This window comes from Myxocyprinus asiaticus, chromosome 4, assembly GCF_019703515.2.
Source record: "Myxocyprinus asiaticus isolate MX2 ecotype Aquarium Trade chromosome 4, UBuf_Myxa_2, whole genome shotgun sequence".
In the NCBI taxonomy this organism is placed as follows: domain Eukaryota; kingdom Metazoa; phylum Chordata; class Actinopteri; order Cypriniformes; family Catostomidae; genus Myxocyprinus; species Myxocyprinus asiaticus.
In genome coordinates, this window is record NC_059347.1 from 31,430,748 (window position 1) to 31,454,418 (window position 23,671).

The 23,671-nt window shown below is 37.1% G+C and overlaps 2 protein-coding genes across 2 annotated transcripts in view; both read right to left on the bottom strand.

The window, feature by feature from the left end:
* Positions 1 to 6,882: 6,882 nt before the first annotated feature.
* On the bottom strand, positions 6,883 to 11,910 carry anxa3a (annexin A3a). The gene is made up of 14 exons (XM_051695666.1): positions 11,808 to 11,910; positions 11,321 to 11,351; positions 11,127 to 11,174; positions 10,907 to 10,994; positions 9,722 to 9,816; positions 9,497 to 9,610; positions 9,301 to 9,391; positions 9,112 to 9,191; positions 8,945 to 9,001; positions 8,581 to 8,674; positions 8,398 to 8,493; positions 8,221 to 8,279; positions 7,999 to 8,121; positions 6,883 to 7,462 (listed from the first exon to the last, which is right to left on the bottom strand). The coding sequence occupies exons 2-14, from the start codon at positions 11,324 to 11,326 to the stop codon at positions 7,403 to 7,405; spliced, it is 1,011 nt and encodes a 336-aa protein (XP_051551626.1). The 5' UTR covers positions 11,327 to 11,351; positions 11,808 to 11,910; the 3' UTR covers positions 6,883 to 7,402.
* A 386-nt stretch (positions 11,911 to 12,296) lies between these two features.
* The window catches only part of LOC127433097 (extracellular matrix organizing protein FRAS1-like), a 197,196-nt gene continuing 185,821 nt past the window's right edge, over positions 12,297 to 23,671 (bottom strand). The window contains exons 63-74 of the mRNA XM_051684764.1: positions 22,459 to 22,734; positions 21,715 to 21,947; positions 20,939 to 21,099; positions 20,084 to 20,298; positions 19,784 to 19,934; positions 17,038 to 17,145; positions 16,673 to 16,832; positions 16,469 to 16,585; positions 15,939 to 16,105; positions 15,648 to 15,853; positions 14,626 to 14,772; positions 12,297 to 14,371 (exon numbers count right to left, since the gene is read on the bottom strand). Coding sequence (XP_051540724.1) covers positions 13,796 to 14,371; positions 14,626 to 14,772; positions 15,648 to 15,853; positions 15,939 to 16,105; positions 16,469 to 16,585; positions 16,673 to 16,832; positions 17,038 to 17,145; positions 19,784 to 19,934; positions 20,084 to 20,298; positions 20,939 to 21,099; positions 21,715 to 21,947; positions 22,459 to 22,734 — 2,517 coding nt within the window. The 3' untranslated portion in view covers positions 12,297 to 13,795. The remainder of the gene's footprint in view (positions 14,372 to 14,625; positions 14,773 to 15,647; positions 15,854 to 15,938; positions 16,106 to 16,468; positions 16,586 to 16,672; positions 16,833 to 17,037; positions 17,146 to 19,783; positions 19,935 to 20,083; positions 20,299 to 20,938; positions 21,100 to 21,714; positions 21,948 to 22,458; positions 22,735 to 23,671) is intronic.

The window sequence follows — 23,671 nt, forward strand, 5'->3', positions numbered from 1 at the left end:
GTTTGCAAACCTTAATCAAGACAAAATCAGTTTACATATGTTTGATATGGCATTCATTGTCGTGTAATAACTGGAGTTTTTTTTTTTTTTTTTAATTGTTTGTCTTTCCAAACCATCTATGCCGTTTGCTCAGTGTTACATGGTAGAAGCGAAGGAATGTATTGAGGGAAACATGGGGAAATTATTATAATGTCTGTCCTTTTGAAGTGTTAGGGGTACATCTGGTAATGTTAATATTGTTGTAAGTAATCTAATTTCTAAATGAAAAGATCATTTATAAATTAAATCCTCGCGACTGAACGGGGATGTCATGTGCAGACTTTCATGGTGGAATTTAATTATAATAATATATTTTAATATAACAAATTGTCTATGCTTTTGAAACACACTGTCTACTGCAGAAGTGAAGAGTTCCAGATGAAGAATGTCAAATAAATATCCAAATATTGTTGGTCTGTCTAAACATGAGCTAGACAGTTACGCCGATGTAAAATGCTGATCCCAAACAAATTGGTGAGGGGTGAGGAATCACCTATAGTATCGCTCCCCGGGTTCCGCCGGTGGGGGAAGAATAGTAGGCTACACACCTGTTTTGTATTAGCAGTATGGGCATATTTCATTTATAAATGATCTTTTCGTTTAGAAATTAGATTACTTACAACAATATTAACATTACCAGATGTACCCCTAACACTTCAAAAGGACAGACATTATAATAATTTCCCCATGTTTCCCTCAATACATTCCTTCGCTTCTACCATGTAACACTGAGCAAACGGCATAGATGTTTTAGAAAGACCAACAATTTCAAACAAAAAAATAACTTCAGTTATTACACGACAATGAATGCCATATCAAACATATGTAAACTGATTTTGTCTTGATTAAGGTTTGTAAAACCTTTAATAAATAATAAATGTATTATTCAGCTATATAGCAACAGAGAAAGCATTAAAAGCATAAAATTACATGTTTACTGATAGTGGCACCTGGTGGCCAAGACTTAGGCTCAGGAAGGAACTGAGACACTTTTTTTATTTTTTTTTTTCCACCGTGCAGTTCAGAGCCTCCATAATGGAGCAACAATTTGTGTGAATATAAATAACATAAGGTTGTTTTGAATAAAATGCAATAAAAAATAAACAGGCCCCAAGGAGTTATAATGATATAGTGTAGATACCGGGGCTATAGTTATAGGCTTGAATTTGTCAACTTATGTAAAAAAAAAAAAAAAAAAAATACGTTTAAGACAGCAAGATGTTTTTTTTTAAAAAAAAAACAAATTAAGAAAATGCTTATTCAAAATATCCACTTCAGAAAAGGGTGAATCATTTCTTGTTCATTTCAGTCCCATTTGACATTTCATTACATCTCAAGTAGGGGTGTGCAGCGGAGCTATTATCTGTATTTGCATCTCTGTCTGTTCATATGACAAAATTATCTGTATCTGTCTCACAGGCTGTCTCGTTTGGAAGGATGCGTCCTCCGGAGGTCGCATTTGTCGGCCGCATACGTCATCAAGGCCGTCTCGTTTCAGACAAGCGAGTAGGACGCTTCGATGCAAACCCACGAGTATTCCCCCTTCTCTTCCGGAAAAGGACAAGAGGAGGGGCTTCTATGACAACTTATCTTTCCGCCATCAGCCATGGCCAGTATCACAAAGATTGCTGCTCTCGGGGCCTGGGTAGCTCAGTGGTAAAATACGCTGGCTACCACCCCTGGAGTTCGCTAGTTCGAATCCCAGGGCATGCTGAGTGACTCCAGCCAGGTCTCCTAAGCAACCAAATTGGCCCGGTTGCTAGGGAGGGTAGAGTCACATGGGGTAACCTCCTCGTGGTCGCTATAACGTGGTTTGTTCTTGGTGGGGCGCATGGTGAATTGAGCGTGGTTGCCGCGGTGGATGGCGTGAAGCCTCCACATGCGCTATGTCTCCGTGGCAACGCGCTCAACAAGCCACGTGATAAGATGCGCGGGTTGACTGTCTCAGACGCGGAGGCAACTGGGATTCGTCCTCCGCCACCCGGACTGAGGCGAATCACTATGCGACCACGAGGACTTACAGCGCATTGGGAATTGGGCATTACAAATTGGGAGAAAAAGGGGAAAAATCCCCCCCCCCCAAAAAAAAGATTGCTGCTCTCTATCTGTTGTGGAAGTCCCAGATACGTCAGAAAACAAAACACCGTCGTGTTTGGGTGCATGATATCATCAGGAGGCGCATACAGCTCGGTGAATTTCACCACCTTTTACAGGAACTGCTTCTGGATGATTGCCGCTTCGTTCTGTCTCTGTACATGTATGACATTGTGTCATACAATTCTGGGTGCCCACACACCGCTACAACAATTTTTTATCCATTTTTCCAGATTTCTTCTGCTACTACATCAGTACGTCAGTGACATCCTGACAATCTCAATGCTGATAGGCTTTCGCGGCAACACGTCATGCGAATTTCTACGCGAATGAAGCGATTTCACGTGTTCGAGTCACGTCATTCGCTTCATTCGCACCGCCCGGCATTGACTTTGTATGTAATCGCGCCGCGCGAAACGCTCGCTTTGCGTTGTATGTGAACGCACTATAACGCGGCGGCCCATGCAGGCCCATTTCACGGCCGGCCCACCGGGAAAAGTCCCGGTTCTCCTAATGGCCAGTCCGCCACTGTAAGAAGGAATATTCCGAATAGATGAATGGAGCATTTAAATCTTTGTGGAGCATTTTAACTTTTTTTCTGTAAAAAGGGATAATTTTTTTCTGAGCGCTGAAGTAAAGCAATTGTTGTTAATTCACACTTTTGATTCCGTTATTCATTTTATCTGACTCCAATTTTAAGTTGACCTCTAATTTATATTTAAGCTCTAATTAATTTCTGATCATTCTTTTAATTAAAAATTTTTAGGTTATTGATTACTCTAAATCCTCTTCTATTTATTGTCCTTTCGATCTTTGGAGACTTACGCCGGCCGTTAATAAATTACATAAACCTCCCGAAAATGGATAGCCAGTTCCGTTCTTAGTCAGCGGTTGTAGGGTTAACTAATATCGTCTGGTTTGGCTTGTCTCCTAATCAGATGATATTGCTGCTTAGTCACGTACATACAACTTGTTAAGACGGGCAATGAGCAGTGACTGAGAGTCTTTAAATGGCTTTCTCCTACCTGGTTGTCCTAGGTGGTTGTCCTACCTGTTTGTCCTGAGTGGTTTCTCCTATATTAAAGCTCCAGTATGGTCTACCCTGGTCTAATGAAATTCAAATCCTACCTGGCTGTCCTGAGTGAAATTCAAACTGAGAGTCTTTAAATGGCTTCCTCCTATATTAAAGCTCCAGTAATGATATAAATGATTTCGGAGGAATTCAGAATAAATCAAATAATAACAATTTATTTGTCAGGTAGGCTATAAAACATTGTTGCAGAAATTCAAATCAAAGCCAGTTTCACATGATCAGAATAAACAAGCATTACTAAAAATAAAAGACAAGTCAAAGAAACATACCTGTCAAAACTACATGCAGCAGTACAGCATGGGAGATCTGCTTACAGATTCCTGGTGAAAAAGATTACACACATCAATTGTGTGGGATATCTGCTTACAGATTCGAAGAGCTCCTCTGCCATCCTTCCTTAAGTACCAAACGATTCTATTGGTATTTCAGATGTGTATGTTTGATGTTATTTAGGATTTGGTTTACAATTTAGGGAGGTGTAAGTGGACCTTTGAAACTTGATTGAGTAGGTCGTTTGATGTTTACAAAGAATGCACCTAATCTGCATACAGCATCTGGTCTCTGTGAGAAATCTGGGAGGGGTCATACCCCTGATAGAATACAGTATTTTACTAAGTTCTTAAATCTTACTTGTGATTTGACTTTGCTGAAAGGGAATGAGACCGTTTTACCAGTTGCACTGAGACCTCTTGAATGATACCAAATACAGTATGTATGATCAGAAAACCTTTTACATTACAGTACAGGATCTAAGTCATAACTTAGTTTTTGGTGTCCTTAAAGTGACCTGAGGTGAAGAGAGAGGGCAGATGTGAGATTTGCGTTTTATGGTCCTTAAAAAGCAGGGAGTGTTGTCTTAGGTGGTGATGCTCATCTGTGTGAGAGTTTTATGACGTTGGTTCTCACAGAGCCTTTTGGGTGTAGACATTCTGATGCCAGCCTTACATTTCTGAATAAAGTCTTAACCAGTTAATTACCTTAATTGCTGATGTGAATATAAATGTGGTCAACTTTAAGAGACTTTACACTTGACATGCTCCAGACGCGCACAATTAATCGAGACCGCGCACATGCGAGCTGAAATCACACCATGCGCATTTTCATTCATAAGGTTTACACTTTAGAAATATTGGCTGCACAGATTCATAAATTCTTTGTAATTTTGGATATGTTTATTTAAAATGACACTTTATCCTTGTGCTTTTTTGATAATCAGTCAAACGAATATTTTTTTTATATTATTCGGATGAATCCGTTATTCATTTTGAAGTCATTATCCGTGCATTTCCGAATAAGGTATTTAGCTTCAGGCACATCCCTAATCTCAAGTATTCTATTAACAAAGTAATCCAGATTGCGACTGGATCAGTCAGTGTGAGCCCACTTAGAACATTCTTCATAACAAATCTATTCCTCTCACTTAAGAAATACAATGTGTTTAATAGGGGCCTTTCATGGGGCCTTTTACCCCAAATACTATCCTTTCACTTATTGGACAGTTATTGATATATATATATATATATATATATATATATATATATATATATATATATATATATATATATATGTATGTATGTATGTGTGTATATATATATATATATATATATATATATATATATATATATATATATATATATATATATATATATATATATATATATATATCATTTAGGATATTCATTAGCTACATAAATTGTGCAACATTAAAATATTAAATATTAGATAAAATCAACCTTTAGACATTACATGCAATGATCTCATGGAACAGGAAAATTGTGCAGTGCATAGTGACAAACAGGTGTTAAAGAAAGTCCTGTGGTAGTTTTTGATGCTATTTAGTGTTTTGAAAGAAAATAAAATCAAAGGTGCCTTTTACCCCGGGGGGCCCTGCCTTAGCCCCATTGTACTAAAATGCATAACCAAATTTCTGTGCGATCAGGACATTGATTCAGCACCCAAAGCGTTGATAGAGATTATTATTTTATATTACACTTTTTATTATTATTATTGTATTTTTACATCTTTTTCTTTAGTCTGGGTAGACTAGTTGTCATCACAGGACCCTTTGAGGGTTCTCAGGTACCTTCGATACTCACTTTATAAAAGTGCACTGCCCTCTTCTGGTCAAAGCCTGCTTAATGACGAGCAGGTGCCTCTAGATCCCAGAGAGAAATATTTTAGTGCTTCTGTCTACACTATACTGCTTTAAAAGATGTGTAAAAAATAAAGAAATCCTTACATTTATATAGTGCTTTTCTAGGCAATCAAAGCACTTTACAAAGCACAGGGGAAATCTCCTCTACCACCACCAGTGTGCAGCATCCACCTGGATAATGCGATGGCAGCCATAGTGCGCCAGTACACTCACCACACACTAGATATTGATGGAGAGGAGAGTAGAGTGATGCAGCCAATTCAGGAATGCGGATTATTAGGAGGCCATGATAGATAAGGGCCAATGAGGGCAATTTGGCCAGGACACTGGGGTTATACCCCTACTCTTTACGAGAATTGCCCTTGGATTTCTAATGACCACAGAGAGTCAGGACCTCAGTTTAACATCTCATCTGAAGGATGGTGCCATTTTTAAAAACATTTTTTTTAACAGTATAGAGTCCCCGTCACTATACTGGGGCATTAGGACCCACACAGACCACAGAGTGAGCACCCCCTGCTGGCCTCCCTAATACCTCTTCCAGCAGCAACCTTAGTTTTTCCCAGGTACTGACCAGACTAACCCTGCTTAGCTTTAGTGGGCAACCAGACTGGACGAGAGCTGCAGGGTGATGGCTTAGCCTACTAAGATACCTGCCACTTTCATGCCATTTACATTTTTTAAAACCAAAGTCATCTTGGATTAATTGTCCTAGGTTGAATAGTCATGCATAAAAATATAATAACTTGAAATATAAATATTGAAAATGTGTTCAATGAAATACAGAACATCATAAGAAAATCATGGCCTATTCAAATGACCCTGAAAGATTTCCAGAAAACAAAGGTGACAAGGGCTGCAAAGCTGGATACATTTAATGCTAGTAAAAGCTATCCGATAATAGCTACAGATGTAGGTCGATGGAGAGGTAGAGGACTGATTGGGAGTCTGGGATTATTACTTGGGATTAATGAGGATCTGTTGTTCCCTCGGGCACTTCTCCACATCAATACAGATTAACTCCCCTGACTCTGCTAAATTTCATCAGCAGTACCTCCCAGATGACTCGACGCTGTGCACTTTCTGGCACAGGAATGTCTTTGATAATCTTTAATAAATCATACTTTTTGCAGTTATGATTTACAATGCTTGTTTTGTTTTTAACTATTGCATATACAAAGTTTGTCTTTTTTGTCTAACTAATGGAATAATGGTCCATTATTTTGTATATTATTTTGAGTATCAACAGACATATTTCAATCTACTGTTGTATATAAAATAAATAATGTTAAATAATTTTACCCAATAGTAGGGTAGCTATGGGCCAAGATCGTCTACAGGAAAGAATAGCTTCAATTTAATAATATAAATGTGCAATAAAAAGCCCTCCAAAGAGTTTGGGGTAAGGCGGGAATGCACAGTTCAAACAAGAACCATACAGACAGAGAAAGGCGTTTTTAGAAGCCAAACATTAAAGCAAATAGATTACTGGACTCTAACAGACACTCAATAATCTCTTTTTATTCATGACATTTACATCTGGTAAACTGTGATATCAATACTGAATTAAAAGAATATTACAACTATGCTGATGTACATAATCTAAGAAGATACTTTCTCTTAAACAAAATGTTTCAAATACATAAATATGCATAATATGTTTGTCTCAGCATTCATATGACAAATCACAGTTGCAAAATTACCATGGATGTTTAGTCCAAATCATGCTGTGTAGTAGATAGTATCTAGCATAAATTAAAATAAACCTTTCTTTTAATTTAAGCCTTTTGTTTTTGTCAGTACTCTTACCTGCAGTAAACTGGATATATATATTTTTAAAGATACATTTACCAAGGAAGCTGAAAAAATTTGATTACTCCATTACACCATTTTATAAAAGAATATGATTAAAGCATTTGCTGGCTTGCTTTTATAAGCTACAAAAGATAAAGAAACATGACTACAATGGAATGACCTGATGTGACACTGCTAAACAGGACATTGTCAGTAGTGTTTCTGTGCTAGTCTTCTCCTCCACAAATCATCTTCAAGCAGTCACCGAAGTTGCCAGACACGTCTGACTGAAATTAAGCAGAGCAAAGTCACCCACAGTTTCAACACACTCATAATCACTGAGATGATCAGTACAGGTAGTACCATTGCATGAGTAGGAGAACCTAAAGTCAAACTCTCAAATAAGTCATCTATCACCTCCAATAAATGAGTTTCATTTGCATGGAATATTCTATCACAGATGGGAGCATCATTTCAAGAGGACATGGAGAAAACAAGGACAACAATGACACGGATGACAAATGAGTCTTTTTGTCATTGTCAGATATGCGGAACGAACTGTGTCAAGGGGAAGTAAATCCCTCACTTGTTCATGTGGTTATACAGTTTCTAGTGACAATACATCATTTGTGAAGGCTATAATCTCTTGAGAGTGTAGAAAAGCCTTCCAGCCCTGCACAAACACCTCAGACTAAACCAATAAACATGAGCATCAGGAAATCAGGTACTACTGGGCTGAAGCTAAGCCTGTGGTTGACCCATCTGACAATCCAGAGCAGCAGAACATCTGCAGAGCTGCATGAAGGAATAAGAGAATACTTACACTTATTTCCTTGTGGAGTGAACACTTATAGAGCTTTTTGTATTCAGCTCTGATGTCCAACATGTCAATCTCTGCACGACTGACCATTACTCTTGTCAGAGTTTTTTCATCTGTGCCTGCTCCCTGCAGGTTTACAAATATAAAACAGTCATATTTTGAATACAAATGTCAGTATTGGTTAAACATAATTATAGAGAATAATGTGTTGTACTGTATGTGTACCTTCATGCTTTTATGGAGTTTTTCAGCAAAGTATGCAGAAGCATTCTGCACACACTTCACTATAAAGAAAAAAATGTACTTGATAATTATTGGAGCAAATTAAGAGTTGCAAAAATATTTAAATACCAAGTGATTGCTGTATGCATATGTATTTATAATTCTTGATTAAAACTATACCAATGGCAACCAGCAGATTCTCCAGGTTTCCAGACATTTCCTTCTCAATGCTCTGCTGCAGAGTCTTGCCACTGACGTTTTTATATTCCACTAATGCTGCAACATGACATGTACAGTTATATTCATAACACACTTGCCATATTTGAAATTCTTAAGTGAAACTGTTGTAATTAATTGTATTACTTTGTCTAAGTTGAGGGATGCTCCTTTTACAGAGGATCTCAATGAACTTGGACTCATCTGTTCCCAACCTCTTCTCGCCTGCTTTATAGAGAGCCTATGGAGGAAACAATATTTTGTGGTGTGATAGCCCCTTCTTGAGAAACTTTCAAGCAACATTCATCACAGAACTAGTTAAACCTACAAAAAAAATTAAATAAATAAATAAAAGGACAACCAGGATCCAATCCTGACAGCATATATTAATTTCAGGGTCATATGATCTCGTATTGTCTTGCAAATTAAATAATACTAAACATTATTATTTATTTATTTTTGTATGCAAGGTTAAAAGAGGAGCTCAAGCTTTGAAAAACGTTTTCTGTACCTTTGCATCCTCTCTAGCCTGGTCTGCATTCACACTGGTGCTCTCATCCCTCGCAGCCTTACGGTGAAACAAATGAATAAAAACAAATGAGATATCTTTCACGGAGTATTTGTAGAAAATCAGCTACACATATTACAGTACAATTCTGTACAAGTCTGCTTAATTACCTCAGCAAGCATAAGGATGGCTTTGCCATAATGCCCTGAAACTTCTGACTTCAGGTTCTGTGTCAGGGTTTTCTTTGTTTCTGTGGGGCATTGGGACGAGAGGTAACGACTTTTTTTCGGAAGTATTTTGTTAATTTTGTCTTCCTTTAAAATAGAGAAGGTTCATTATTATTACCATCATCAGCTCACCATCAGCGAGTGCTGCAGACAGGTCCTTAATTTGTTTGTTTGTCCTTGATGACAAGATTTCTATCAGGATGCTGTTGTCCGTTCCAGCCCCCTTGAATGCAATTCATGAATAGATTAGAGAAACAAGGAAAAATAGGTACAATTTGTAAACAGTATGCAATATATGTATAAATTAGGAAATAGGCCTATAACTTACTTTCATTGCCTTGATCAATGCTTTAGCATCGTAGACTGCGGGCGGGGTTACGAGCGCAACAAGCACATTTTCAAAGTCGCCATGTGTATCGCCTTTCAGGTCATTAATAAGAATCTGTGGTCAAGACAAACAAATGAGATTGATTTTCCTCAAATTCCAGTAGTAGTGCACTGCACCCACAAACACACACATACAAATGAGTATAAGCAAGATAACAGATTTTACCCTCTTTGTTTCTTCTTGGTATGCCCTACAAATGGCCTGTTTTTGAGCGCTGCTTCTGTGGGTCAGTATGTCTATCAGAGTCTTCTCATTTGTACCTGGTAAATTATGATGGTGAAACTACCAATACTGATGGAACATCAAATACTTATGATTCATTCTCAAAATCACTTGAATGTCAGGATCACATGATGAATGAACAGGATCACAAGGCAATGTGTATATATATATATATATATATATATATATATATATATATATATATATATATATATATATATATATATACACACACACACAGGGTTGGGGAGTAACGGAATACATGTAACGGGATTACGTATTTAAAATACAAAATATAAGTAACTGTATTCCACTACAGTTACAATTTAAATCATTGGTAATTAGAATACAGTTACATTCAAAAAGTATTTGGATTACTGAAGAGATTACTTTGCATTTTATTGTCATTTGTTTCATTTAATATTTAGTCCTTTCAGATGGAAAACATTTATACATATAAATGATGCAATCCAAAGTGCATTTGAACAGCGGTGAAACACTTTCTTATGATGTGTAACATTCATACGAGCAGACAGAGAAGTAAGTTTGAAGTAAGTTTGGAGCAGAAGAAATAGAAATAAACCTTGTGTAAATTGTCAGCTTTACGCTAAGATAAAATGCTATTTCTAGCCATTTTACATGCACGTTACCAGGTACGATCATATTTTTTTATCAAGAAAATTCACGTTGGATCATAATTTCTTTTTTCCAGTAAGATCTTTGATATTAGGGCAAAAATCGTATTCTTGATAATCATTTTTGTATTGTTTTCCTGTAAAAATATCTAAAAATCCTTAAAACAAGATCAGTTTGATTTATCTTGTTTTAGAAACAACACTGCATAAGATATTTAGGTTTTTCAGAGAATGTCTTTTTAACATGTGTATTTTTGTCTTACTGTACTGGCAGAGTTTTTATAGTCAAAACAAGTGAAAAAATCTATCAGTGCTGAAGAAGTAATCCAGAGTATTTAGAATACGTTACTGACCTTGAGTAATCTAACGGAATACATTTTACAGCATGTATTCTGTAATCTGTAGTGGTAACCCTCCCAACCCTGTCGACAGTATAATACATACAACACATATATTACATGTGTAATGAAAAACACTTCTGAAGATTATGTACCAAAGCCTTGAATTGCTTTGCGGAGAGCCGCAACATCTTCACTAACGTTGAAGTTAGCCTTGGCTTTAATGGTACCTCTCTCCCCTGGCTGAAACAGAATGAGCAAAGAAATCATAGGCTACATGTCCAAAAGTTGTATGAATTGAAAAGGGTGTATGAATTGAAATATGAACCATATACTGTACCTGTATACAAAATTGACTAAAACAAAGTTATTTACCGCTGCTGTGAACGAACAGGGAGCATTCACTAAACTTTCCAAGTCATCCTGCAATACAAGAATTTAAATCCTAAAAGTTAGGATTCTAGTAACATACTTAACACTATAACAACTATAACAACTTCAGTGTCTAACATCACCTTCAAAGGTGAGTCAATACAGCTTTTTATTTTTACTTTTTGATTTTTACTTACCCACATGTCTGCCTTTTTTTCGTGGCGTATTCTAAAGTGTGATAAACATAATTTAAATTCAGATTATTGATTAGGCAACTAATAAATTATCTTTGCAGACACGAGTTAACAGCTTGTGCAAGAGAATGCATTTTATTCCAATTCTCCCACTCTCTCTCTCTCTCTCTCTCACACACACACACTTTTACTTTTTCACTTTCTTTTTAAATAAACTTAAAGGTTAACGATTTCACTCCAGATGTTTTGTTGTTGTTGTTTTAACTTAACTATAAAAGCAAAATATGCCTTGATAAAGACTGTCGTAGCCTATTATCGTTCTGATTCCTGAGTGGGACTGAGGTCCATACAGCAATCAGATAAACGCAGATTTAAATCTGAACATCGATTACTGTATATCGCGATTAACCGAGCACATGTAAAGTACCAACATTTAGCATTCGAGGTGCTACTGTGGTTTTAGTCAACATTTTTATTCTCTTGCGCTTACCTTTTCGATACAATGTAATACTCGACGACGTTGCCTTCGCTCCGAGTGTAAGTTTACTTCACCTGAGCTTCCCTTGGGCGTGTGAGTGACATGTCATCTTTACAAAAGACAACTTCTTTTTGAGCCTCTATCTTGTTGAGCTTCTAGGTGATAAGAACTTCAATGTACTATAAGTAAATGCAAAATAAAAATGCACATTTATTCTGCTGCTGTTCTATAGCATATAACTCCCTACAAAGGCCTTAATAGCATTTACAATATAACTGTAAACTTTTGCTGTTATTGCCACTATTACCATTAAATATTATTGCTGCTAGAACTGTAGATCAATAAATGCATGTGGGGTTGAGTTATCTTTGCACTGCATAAAACTCTTCCACACAGACTCAAGCTTCCAATTAACAGTTTTTTAAATTAGGTAAATTAAAGTTGATGATAGATTCATTAACCACAAATCAAATCTGAGCACAGTGCACCACACACAAGCAACAGGTTTATTCATGTATTTTATTGCTAAAAAGGCACAAGTACAGGCATCATATTTCACCATAAATGATAGCACCAAAACTGTTATCTCCAAACCTTTCCTCTGTTCAATAGGCACTCCACTTAGTAATGGACAAAACTGAATGAAATCCAAAGTGAGCGAAGAAGGAAGGAAGGAAGGAAGGGAAAAAAGAGAGAATGAAAGAAAGAATGAAGGGTGAAGTGAAATAAGAATCAAAGAATTACTGACAGTGAAATAAGAATCAAAGCATTTCCAGTCCCAGTCAAAAGGTATTCTTGATTAAATCAGCACCATATGACATTTAAACTTGACTTACAACAATGTTACAGAACATTAGCACAAACTATAGAATCAATTAAATCAAACAGATGTGCCTTACATGATGTGACATTAATACAAAACTAAATAATGCAAGATAGAATGATTCAAATAAACTCATGACAAAACTGAATCAGGACAGTACAAAAAACAAAAACAAAAAACAAAAAAACATAAACAAAACCTTGCAATCTTGTACAAACTGAAAAAAAGAATTTTGGTAGTGTTTAGTTATATCAGTAAGACAGCAGTCGTGTGAAAAACAAAATGTCAAACCTATGATCTATAGCAGAGGCACAAAAACTATATATGCAAGGTATGCAACGCATAGGGGCGCCATGTAATGGGGGGTGCCGGCGGAGTCACCCCCCCCCCCCAACCGCTGGACAGATACATGGTGTACAAAATTTTGTTTCACATACCAGCTTTGAAATCAGTTGTTGCGCCCCTGATCTATAATGATACAACTCATCAAAACACTTGGTTTCTCATTAGCTGATGGTCAAAAGCATGTTTGTGCATGGTTTACACAAACGAACAAATGCATCACTTTGGGAAGTCTATTCAGATTTGGACTTAAATAAATCGCACTTGACAAGTATCAGCAGGGCACACTGGTGATCAGGCCAAAAGTAAATTACACAATGAGGCAGAGCATCAAAACCCAGATCAAAATTCAGGGATTAAACAAGGGATGACCATGTCATCAGGTAATTGCACTTAGTAAACATATTTACATCACTCACTCAGTCCAAAGCATAGGCACTCATCCTTCCTTTAATACTTTCATGTGTTTTTACTGACATTATAAAATACCAGTAAATACAAACTCTCCATTCATATAGAGTAAAACAAAGTGACTGAGCTACCACTGAGCTGTATAAATATATTCAGAGAACAATGATTTGAAACTGAAACTCACAGAATGGGAACATCAGATTTGATGACACTGTTATGTGTTATTTCTTTCTTTTAGAGGTAGCTCAGTTGTGAATTGAATTACACTGCATAGCTGGCATAATTTCCTTTTTTCCCTCATGGTCATACAAAAATACATTAACAACATTATATCTCATCCTTACAAATATTAATAGAAAATGTTTTTTCTTTTGAATTGTTTATCTCCCCCACATTAAATACTCTAGTTGATGAAAGGAGAAGTTCAGACTTCAGTGCCATCATTTAGGTTGTTGTGGAGTTTGACCTCAAGATTGACTTGTTTTACCTTCACCCCATTGACCTTGTAGGTCTCAGGATTCTTGTTGAGGACGTTGACGTTCCTCACAGAGCAGTGCTTGCTGTTGAGGTTTTTCTCCAGACGCTCTATGCAAACTTCCACCTTGGTATTTAGAGGATATTCCTCCACTGCCTTTGGAGGCCTCTTTTTCACAACCCTGAGGCACTTCCTAACCACAAGGCAGAAAGCTATAGGGACCAAGAGAAGGAGGACAATTGCAGCCACACCACCCCCAATGGATCCACCCATCTGGGGATTGAAGGTGCCTGATGGTTCCACCTCAAGTTTCAAGGTCTTCATGTTGGTGCCATTCTTCACCTGGTCACCCTCATTGTCGTAGATTAGAGATTCATCCAGTGTTAGACGACTTGAACGATCCACAAGATCTCGGCGACTCCGCTTAAGCTCGTAGGTGATGGAGCGTTGAATTCTAGGAGCTGATATTGACTCAGGTCCAATGACATAGATCACCTGAAGGTACCATTGATGCCCTGCTTCAACCTAAAGAATAGTAAAAAAAAAGAGGGTTCTTTAGAAATCCAACCAAAGCACTTTTGTCTTTTAGCCAAGTTCCCTATAGTCATGGCAGACTGTTAGTCTGGCATCTTTTCCTAAACAAACAGACAAAGACAGTTCCCTGAAGGGTAGAACTGAATCGTTTTGGCACTGACATTTGCCAGGATTTATAGTACATGTTAAAGAGAAGAAGAGAATAGGAGAACTTGGTTTTTTGGATGAATCTTGCAACGTCTGACCTTATATAGGGCATCAACTTTCACGGTGAAGCCATCCACACCTGGCATCGCAGACATGGACTGGAGGTCAGGCATGTCAGATGCGAAGTTGGCCTCAAACGGAACATCATGAAAGTAGCGATCACAAACATCAGGCTGCTTCCGGTCCTATAAGTTAATTTTAAATGTTGCATTATCAATTATTATTACACAACTCACTTGAATACTCGATTCAACACATTGAATCGAGTTCAGTGTTTCTGGAGTGTTTCAGTGTTTTTTACATTCTCTTTGCTCTCACATAATAACATAATTTCAACACAAATCAATATTTCATGTCCATTAACTCACTTGAATACTTGATTCAACGCTCAATCAAGAATCAAATCTTTCTGAATCATGACCCCACATTCAGGCTAAAACTAATATTTCACAGGGTATTCCAGGTACTCTTTCCTACTTATGTTTTGTGCTCCTGTTCTTCAAGTCCATTTATTAATGCATTTGGCAAGTAGTCGTGCAATAAGCAGAATAATGGACACTAAGACATCTGATGCAAACTGGAGGTTGAGTTCAGTGTTTCTGGAGTGTTTCAGTGTTTTTACATTCTCTTTGCTCTCACATAATAACATCATTTCAACTCAAATCAATATTTCATGTCCATTTACTAATTTATTTGATAAGTGAGTGACTAAGTGAGATATCTGCTCTGCATCAGGGTCCTGATCCCCCATCAGGGTTTATTTTGCAATAATGACAGGCAGACTGTACAGAATCCTTGATTTGTTACTTAATTTTTCAGCTTTTTCACAAGTTCATTCTTGTTGCATCTTTAAGATTCTCTGCTGTCAAATCTTTAACTGTCAGACACAAAATTAGCTCGCAATTTTTTGATTTTCAAAATACTTCTTAAAAATTTCCATTCGCAAAACAACATTTCTAACATTCGGTTAAAACTTAACCACACCAAACATTTAGTCTTGTTATACCAGTTGAACTGGTCCAGACTTGTTTCAATGGAAGGGAATAGACTTATTACCTACCAGAAGCAGGAACCTGTGTTTGAGGTGCTTGTTTGGCTGAATGCAGCCATACTGAGGGCCCTCATTATACAGGGTGCCTGTAGGGTCGAAGAAGGGCACATAGCCATCCCGCCCTGTACACAAGTAGACTTTCTCCAGTTGCAGCTTATAGGCCGAATTCAGGTTCTGGTCAGGATTCCACAGTACTCTTCCATACAGTGTTTGACCTGCATAAAATCAAACACAATGAATGAAGGAAAGAATAATGGTGGCAATAAACCATCTTTATGTATTCATTTGCTTTAGTTTTACCCATAGAAAAGGCTCCTTTATAGTCCATCTCAGCTATAGACATCTCTGCAACAGCCGGATCCATTAGGAACACTTTCTCATTATTACAGAGCTGGAACTCAGTATTCAGTGAGTAGACTACAGGAACAGGGCGGTTGGTTTGCTGGAAGGCAATGGGCAGCAGGAATCTGTCGATTGAAAGACAAAGGGAGTTACAAGCCCTTGCAAGTTGAACTATACTCTTGATCACATTGGGTGCGTCTCATTTCACTCCCTAGCTCCCTTTGTTGTGAATGAGTATATCGTAAACACAAATTCGGGCACTAACAAGGGAGTTGATCCACTGAACATTGAGGCACTGATGACTCAATTATCTGCGACACGATTGCAAAGATGTGCAATAAAATGCATCTGGTATTAACAACATCGCTGTATAAAAGACACTATCGAGCATTTCCGTTGTAGAATCAATAGATGAAAGTGAAATAGAAAATTGTGTGTGAGGGTTTTACTTTATACATTTACACTGAAAAAACTCCATGGTAACATACTTCTCAGGAGCATGAGCCGTGCAGGAGAGAGGCTTATCCCCAGAGTCAATCCATGCCTGGGTTGGCTGTACTGTGCAGGGAATGAGGAAGACTGTGTACTCTCCGGAGTAGTCTTTCCTACAGCACAACAGAAAGCATGTTGTCAGTGATATGAAGTTAGACACACTTTCTTGATGTCATAATGTTGGACTTCAAGCTGCTAACCTGCTGTAGGAGCTTGTAGCTCTCCACAGCTGGTAGGGGGAATCAAAAGACTGTGCACTCCAAACAAGCTGCAGGTCGAATTCAATGCCTCCCAAGTGATCCGGGGCCATCAGATGAGACTTCTGTCCAGGGAGGGTGTGATGTTCAGGGACAAACTGACCTAGAGGGAGATGAAAGTTCATACACTCATACAGGCAACAAAACTCTCACAGAATCTTATGGTCACCTAGTGGTGGGTTTCCATGGGGCTTCAGTAAACATAAATCTACTTCTCAGATATACTTTTATAATTCTTAGATAAAACATCAGGTTTCATTATGTTTACAAATACAATGAAATACAATCAAATGGCTACTCTTACAGACCTCTGAACTTGGCATGGGTTTTGAACTCAATCACCAGCCGTCCGTCATCCCTTATGAAGATCCGAATTATCTGTAATTTAGCTGACAACACACTGTCCGTCTGAATGCCTGTGGTAAAAAAAGATATTCATAAGCATTTGTTCAATTTCAGATATAATATAAACACAACCTCAGTAGTTAGGTGATGACAGCAGACTACATAACAGACCTGGAGAGTAGAATCAATTAAAAGTGGGACACTTCCCTCCCCCATTTTTTTGGGAGATAATTATTATATTTTAAAGGTGCAATATGTAACAATTTTCATGTAATATTTGCCAATGTGTGAATGGCTTGTAACGCAACTTAAAAAATGAGACCTTCCCGGACTTCTAGGTTGCCTATTAAAGCCTGTAGACTGATTTTCATGTGATGGGAGCGGGTCGCTTTTGCCAGGAAAATCCAAAGGATGTGATGTTTATGCGCGCTCCCGAGAGCCTTGCCTCTGTGCTTCTCTTCCGCTATTCAACAGCGACAACAAACTGCAACACTAGGCGCTGTTACCTTAGAGATGGAATCCAGCAAATGTCCGGCTCCCAGCACAACACCGACTCCTACACTAACTCAGAGTAAGCCAAAAAAGAAAAAAAATAATGTATCTACTGAATCCTGTCTGGCTAAGCGGGAACATGATTGTGGTCGAGTGAAAACTAGAGTGAACATCGGCAGGGCATTTGATTCCTGGAGGGACCTTCGTTCGGTTTTGGGGATCAAAACCGACCCTGAATCGGCATTTTTCTTATTGGACAGGTAAGCTTACATTACTGCAAAGCATGTGCAATATAGTGCCATAAGGACTGATCTGTGTCATTTTAGCTAACTTGATCTTGCCTGCTAACGCTGACGAATTGCAAGCTACCTTGCTTCGTAACTTTCAAATAATTTCAATGATCTTCTCTTTATATTAAAAGTCAGGTATACAGGATACATTTAAGCAAATACGTTGGTTTCTTATTCGTAGTACAACATATGACATACAAAACATGCAATAGTGCAACATAACTGCAGTGCAACAGTAAACTGTCTGGTATAGTTTGGTATTATGTAGCTGTATGTGTGTATCAGTATGCTATGTTAGCTGATAAGTAGTTTTAGTTTACTCTCAAAGTTTGTAGTAAAACAATCATAACTATGTAATTTTAATTATGGTACCTCATCTGTCAGCATGATGCCAGTGGATCACGTTCAGTCTCTTTGTACGTTATGTCATTGTTTTAGCTGATGCTCGCTCGCTCGCGTCCCTATGGAGTGTGTGCACGAGCGCGAGCGCGAGCAACAGATAGCTGGCTGCAGTTCACTTAACGGCCACAGGTGTCATTAATTACAAGGGTTTCTGAATCTTAAATACTGCACCTTTAAGAGCTTCATTTTTTCTTGGTGACAGTGTGGAGAAAAATGTCTAGCTGGCCTTTTATTATCATTTCTTTTGTATATATTGTAAATATTGTAAATTATTAATTCACCCTTGGGAAATTGTATGGGATATTGTCTGAATATATTGCTTTCTTATGGTTTGGGATTAAAATAAGCTACTATTTGTTAATAGGGATAGGCCATCCCAGATGTGTATGACTTTCTTTCTTCTGCAGAACACAAACGAAGATTTTTAGAAGAATATTTCAGCTCTGTAGGTCCATAAAATGCAAGTGAATGGTGGCCAGAACTTTGGATCTCCAAAAAGTACAAAAAGACAGCATAAAAGTAATCCATACGACTCCAGTGGTTAAATCCATGTCTTCAGAAGCAATTACAGGTGTGGGTGAGAAACAAATCAATATTTAAGTCCTTTTTTTACTCTAAATATCCACTTTCAATTTCACTTCCACATTCTTCTTTTGTTTTTTGGCGATTCGTGTTCTTCATGCATATCACAACCTACTGGTTGGGGCTGGTGAAAAGATTTATAGTAAAAAAAGGACTTAAATATTGATCTGTTTCTCACCCACACCAATCATATCACTTCAGAAGGAATGGACTTAACCACTGGAGTTATAAGTATTACTTTTATGATGCCTTTATTTGCTTTTTGGAGCTTCAAAGTTCTGGTCACCATTCACTTGCATGGTATGGACCTACAGAGTTGATATATTCTTCTAAAAAATTTTGTTTGTGTTCTGCAGAAGAAAAAAGTAATATAAATCCAGGATGGCATGAAAGTGAGTAAATGATGAGATAATTTGATATTTTTTTTCATTAATTCAATATCATTTAATGCTATTTTTATGCTATTTGTTATTTTTCTTGCTATTTTTATGCTATTTGTTATTTTCTTGCTATTTTCTATGCTTTTGTTCATTGTTAGTTCATGTTAGTTCATAATGCATTAACTAATGTTAATGTATAAAACATTTTATGTAAAAAAAATGATCAGGATACTTACAAATTAACATTAATAAAGCTTAATAAATGCTGTAAAAGTGTTGTTTATTGTTAGTTCTTATAAAATATTGTATTATGTTAACAAATACAACCTAATTATGGGCGTTGCAATTATATTTATTTCTCTTTATTTATTAGTTGGTTAGTTCGTGTTTGTTTGTTGCATTGGTCTATCCCTAAAACCTGTGCTTCCACTGTGAAAAAGTGAAAAACAATTGTGTTTCTTGCTGTGTTTATGTTTATGTTGCAGCCTCATGCTAGACATGAATGTCACACATTGAAATGAAAAATAATTTGTTGGATTTGGCTCTGTAAGCTAAATACACACCCGTTCTCCATAAGACTGTGTCATAGAAGAAAGAGAACTCCATCTCTGTGTGGTGCTCCAGTGAGGCCCATCCACGTGGAGCCATGACATAGATGTAGGACACATAGAGCGGCACCTGCACTGTCAGGAATGATTGAGCTGAGTCTCTGACCTGCACAAACACACAGCCACACATTCTGAGTACATATCAAATCAGCCATGTCAGATTTAGTCTGATTAGGATATTTATATCTATTTTGTCTGTTGAAGTGGAATACAAATCATGTGGTCTTCCACGAACAAAAACAGGTGAACACAAACCTGAAAGTCAGCAGTTACTGATCCTCCACATACATCAATCAGCTCTGTCATGTCATAATAAGCATCAAATGTCCATATGCAGCTCTTTAGATTGAGATGCTTGTACAGCTGGATGGTTTTGGGTTCTCGCACATTGGGGTTGAATTGGTATGGACGGTCATATCCAGGACCCAGGGATATGCTGTCATAATGCACATCATCGAGGAAGCCAGTTTCTGGGGGGAAATTACATTTGAGTCGAAAAAGTAAAGCATAATTCCTGGTACAAGTTAGAGATGGATGATATAATTGCATTCTCAAAGCTTCTCGGTAACACTTTACATAAAGTTCTGTATGTTAACATTAGTTCATGCATTAGGTATCATGAGCAGCATTTATTCATCTTGGTTAGTTTTACTTCATAAATATACTATTGTTTATTGTTAGTTCATGTTAGATCATAATGCTTTAACTGATGTTAACATGCGTTATAATGTTTATTGTTACAAATATATATGTATGTAGAAAAGAACATTAACCAAGATTAATAAATACTGTAAAAAAAAGAAAAATGGTTAATTCCTGTTAACTGTTGCGTTAACTAATGTTAACTTATTTAATCTATTTTAAAATACCTAACAAAAGTCTCCACTCTACTAATTTTTCCATACTAAAATCTGATCCCACGTTAAAACATTCTTCTGTAGAGTTACAGTTTTCATAATCAGTAAACATAAAGAAAAATGGAATTAATTTTTTGCAACTAATTAACTTTGAATATAAAATGTGCGTTTTAACTTTGAATTTAAAATGTGTTTTCTTGAGATGCATTTGATCTGCTGTCTCAACTGTGCTCTGTCATGGGTTTCTTCTCACCAGAGACACCCTTCAGGTCTTTAAGTGTGACCAGGTTGGAGCAGACATGCTGCTGACGGTAAATGGACTCAGAGAGCAGAAAGTGTAGGTTGTGAAGAGGCATGGTGGACACCAAGGGAAGCATTCCATCCTGATGAGGGATCTGCACCGAGATATGGATCCTATTCAGAGGAAAAGAAATACTCACTTAATAAACAGCTGTTTTTATTGATCATAACTCAAATGTGTTGTTATGGACATGCGGTTGCCTAAAAGGGCTATGGTAACACTTTATTTTGATGGCCCCAAATAGATATTCAACAGACTATAAGTGACTTATCGACTGACTTGCTATAGGTAGTAAACAGTGTTTAAACAAAACATGAAGTAGACTTTCAGTAGCTTGTATATAGATCTTTATTAATGACCTTTTAATGAACTGATGTTCTCAACAATAATGTAAGTAGGTCATTAATAGAGATCTATATACAGGCTACTGAAAGTCTACTGAATATTTGTTGAAACACTGTTTACTAGCTATAGCAAGCCAGTTGATAAGTCACATATAGTCAGTTAAATATCTATTTGGGACCATCAAAATAAAGTGTTACCAGAGCTATTTTTCATGTTTTTTCAAAGTCATAAATTACCATGTGTTGACCTTGCTTTACTTTTTTCTAATTTTAGAGCTAATTTTTTATCTCATTTGAGAAATGTCTAAATCTGTCTGGGTTGTTAAGACTCCCTAATAAAACTATGACTATGCAACCATTTGCTTACAAAGAGTCTCTCCTGACCTGTTTGGATGTTCTTTGTGTTTCACATCCAGATATTTCAGAGTGGCAATAAAGGACTGGGCCTGAAAGCCACGAGCTTTTCCCGTGGTAACAGGGGTGTGGCATATTGAGCCTTCAGTGCCAATGGTAACAATGTTGCTCCTCAGGGGAATACCCAGGTGCCCAGCTTTATCTCTGGCCTGGGCAATACAGCGTACATGGAAACGTCTGCTAAAATATATACTGTCCAGGACCTGTGAAGCAATAACATTTAAATAAACACAAGAACATAAGGATAAGTGACAGCGACAGATAATTTCTTCCAGATCACATTAATTATTAACATATACAATAGCCCAAAAATGTACTGACACCAATGCCACACTTAAAAATGTACGAGTGTCTTTGCTTTATATAACAAAACATTTATATATAAAAAATTCACAAGCACACTCTTCAAGCAAAACATCCCTCAATAAGAAGTTTGTGGGGTTTAAAATGATAAAACATTTGATAAATTGTTTAAAAATCAGATACAAGTTTGTTTTTTGTTTTTTCTTTATTCTGCTTTTTAGTGTTATATTTTGTTATCTAATGCAATGAATTTGTGTGACTTCAGTGTCCAAAAGTATCAAGATTCTTTTGGAGGCCACTGTACATGAGTGTGACAAACCAAATAGTTGATTGCAATATGGGAATAAAACATTATACAATAGTATTCCACATTTTAACAGTTTAACAGATAAGACTAAATTTTAAACTAACCATATGATTGACTGTGGTGTAAGGTGTGTTATCCGTCACTGTCTCAAAGGGTGATCGAGCGCCATTGATGTCTGTGGGGGTTGCGACCTCCCAGCTGAAGTGGACAGAGGTCTGGTTGATGCCCGCCTCCTCACAGCGCTCTCTCATAACTGAGTATTTGGGGTAATGTGGGTCACAAGGAGTCACACAGATCAGAGGATATCCAGGAGATGGAGACTTTTTACTGCCCTCCTTAGTGACCTCCTGGACATAGTCATAGTCTGACAGAGAAAGTACCTGTGAGGGGACCAAAGAGTCCAAATGATTTTGTGTAATTAGAGATAGTCTGACAATTTAAGACCGATGTTTGCTTTACAGATATTGTATAAAGTCTTTTCTACTTAAATGGTTCCTTTATATTAGGTCAATAAATGGCACCATTTTGTGGGTCTCTAAAAATAGCATAAAACAAGCAGAGAATGGCACACTGCTATAAATGCTCCCATGTAATTTAATAGAATAGACAAGGTTTCGACCGCTTGGGTCTTCGAGGCCTGCCTAATGAAGACCCAAGTGGTCGAAACATTGTCTTTTCTATTAAATTGCATGGGAGCATTTATAGCAGTGTGCTGTTCTTTCCTTTTTTTATGAATTTTGTCCATTTTTGATCGTGCACTTACCATGTTTGGATGTGCGAATACTACTTCTATTCTATAAAAATAGCACCCAATGAAGCCTTAACCCCACTGTGCATTCAACAGTGTACACAGGTCAAGTAACTTAATGTACTGTTTAAATAAATTACTCAACTTTTTATGTAACAGCTATTCATTCTCAAGTCACCAACGCATAGCACTTTAAGCATAAAAGTTAGAAATATTTCAAAACTAAGATGAAATTACAGTAGATTTGTGACCATTTAAAGTGTAAAACAACTTTGCATAAATATTATGGCATAAATAAAGTATATGTATATATAAAGTATAAAGTATACACTGCATGCCCAATTATTAGGCAAGTGAGTATTCAAGTGAGATACTGATCTTATCATTATTTCCATGCACATTTTCCAACTCCAAACATTATAAACTTGAATGCTTATTGGATTCAATCATTTTCAGGTGATATATATTTGTGTAATGAGGGAGGGTGTAGCGAAAGTGATATCAAGGTGTGCATAATTATTAGGCAGCTTCTTTACCTCAGGTGGTAAAATGGGCCAAAAAAGAGATTT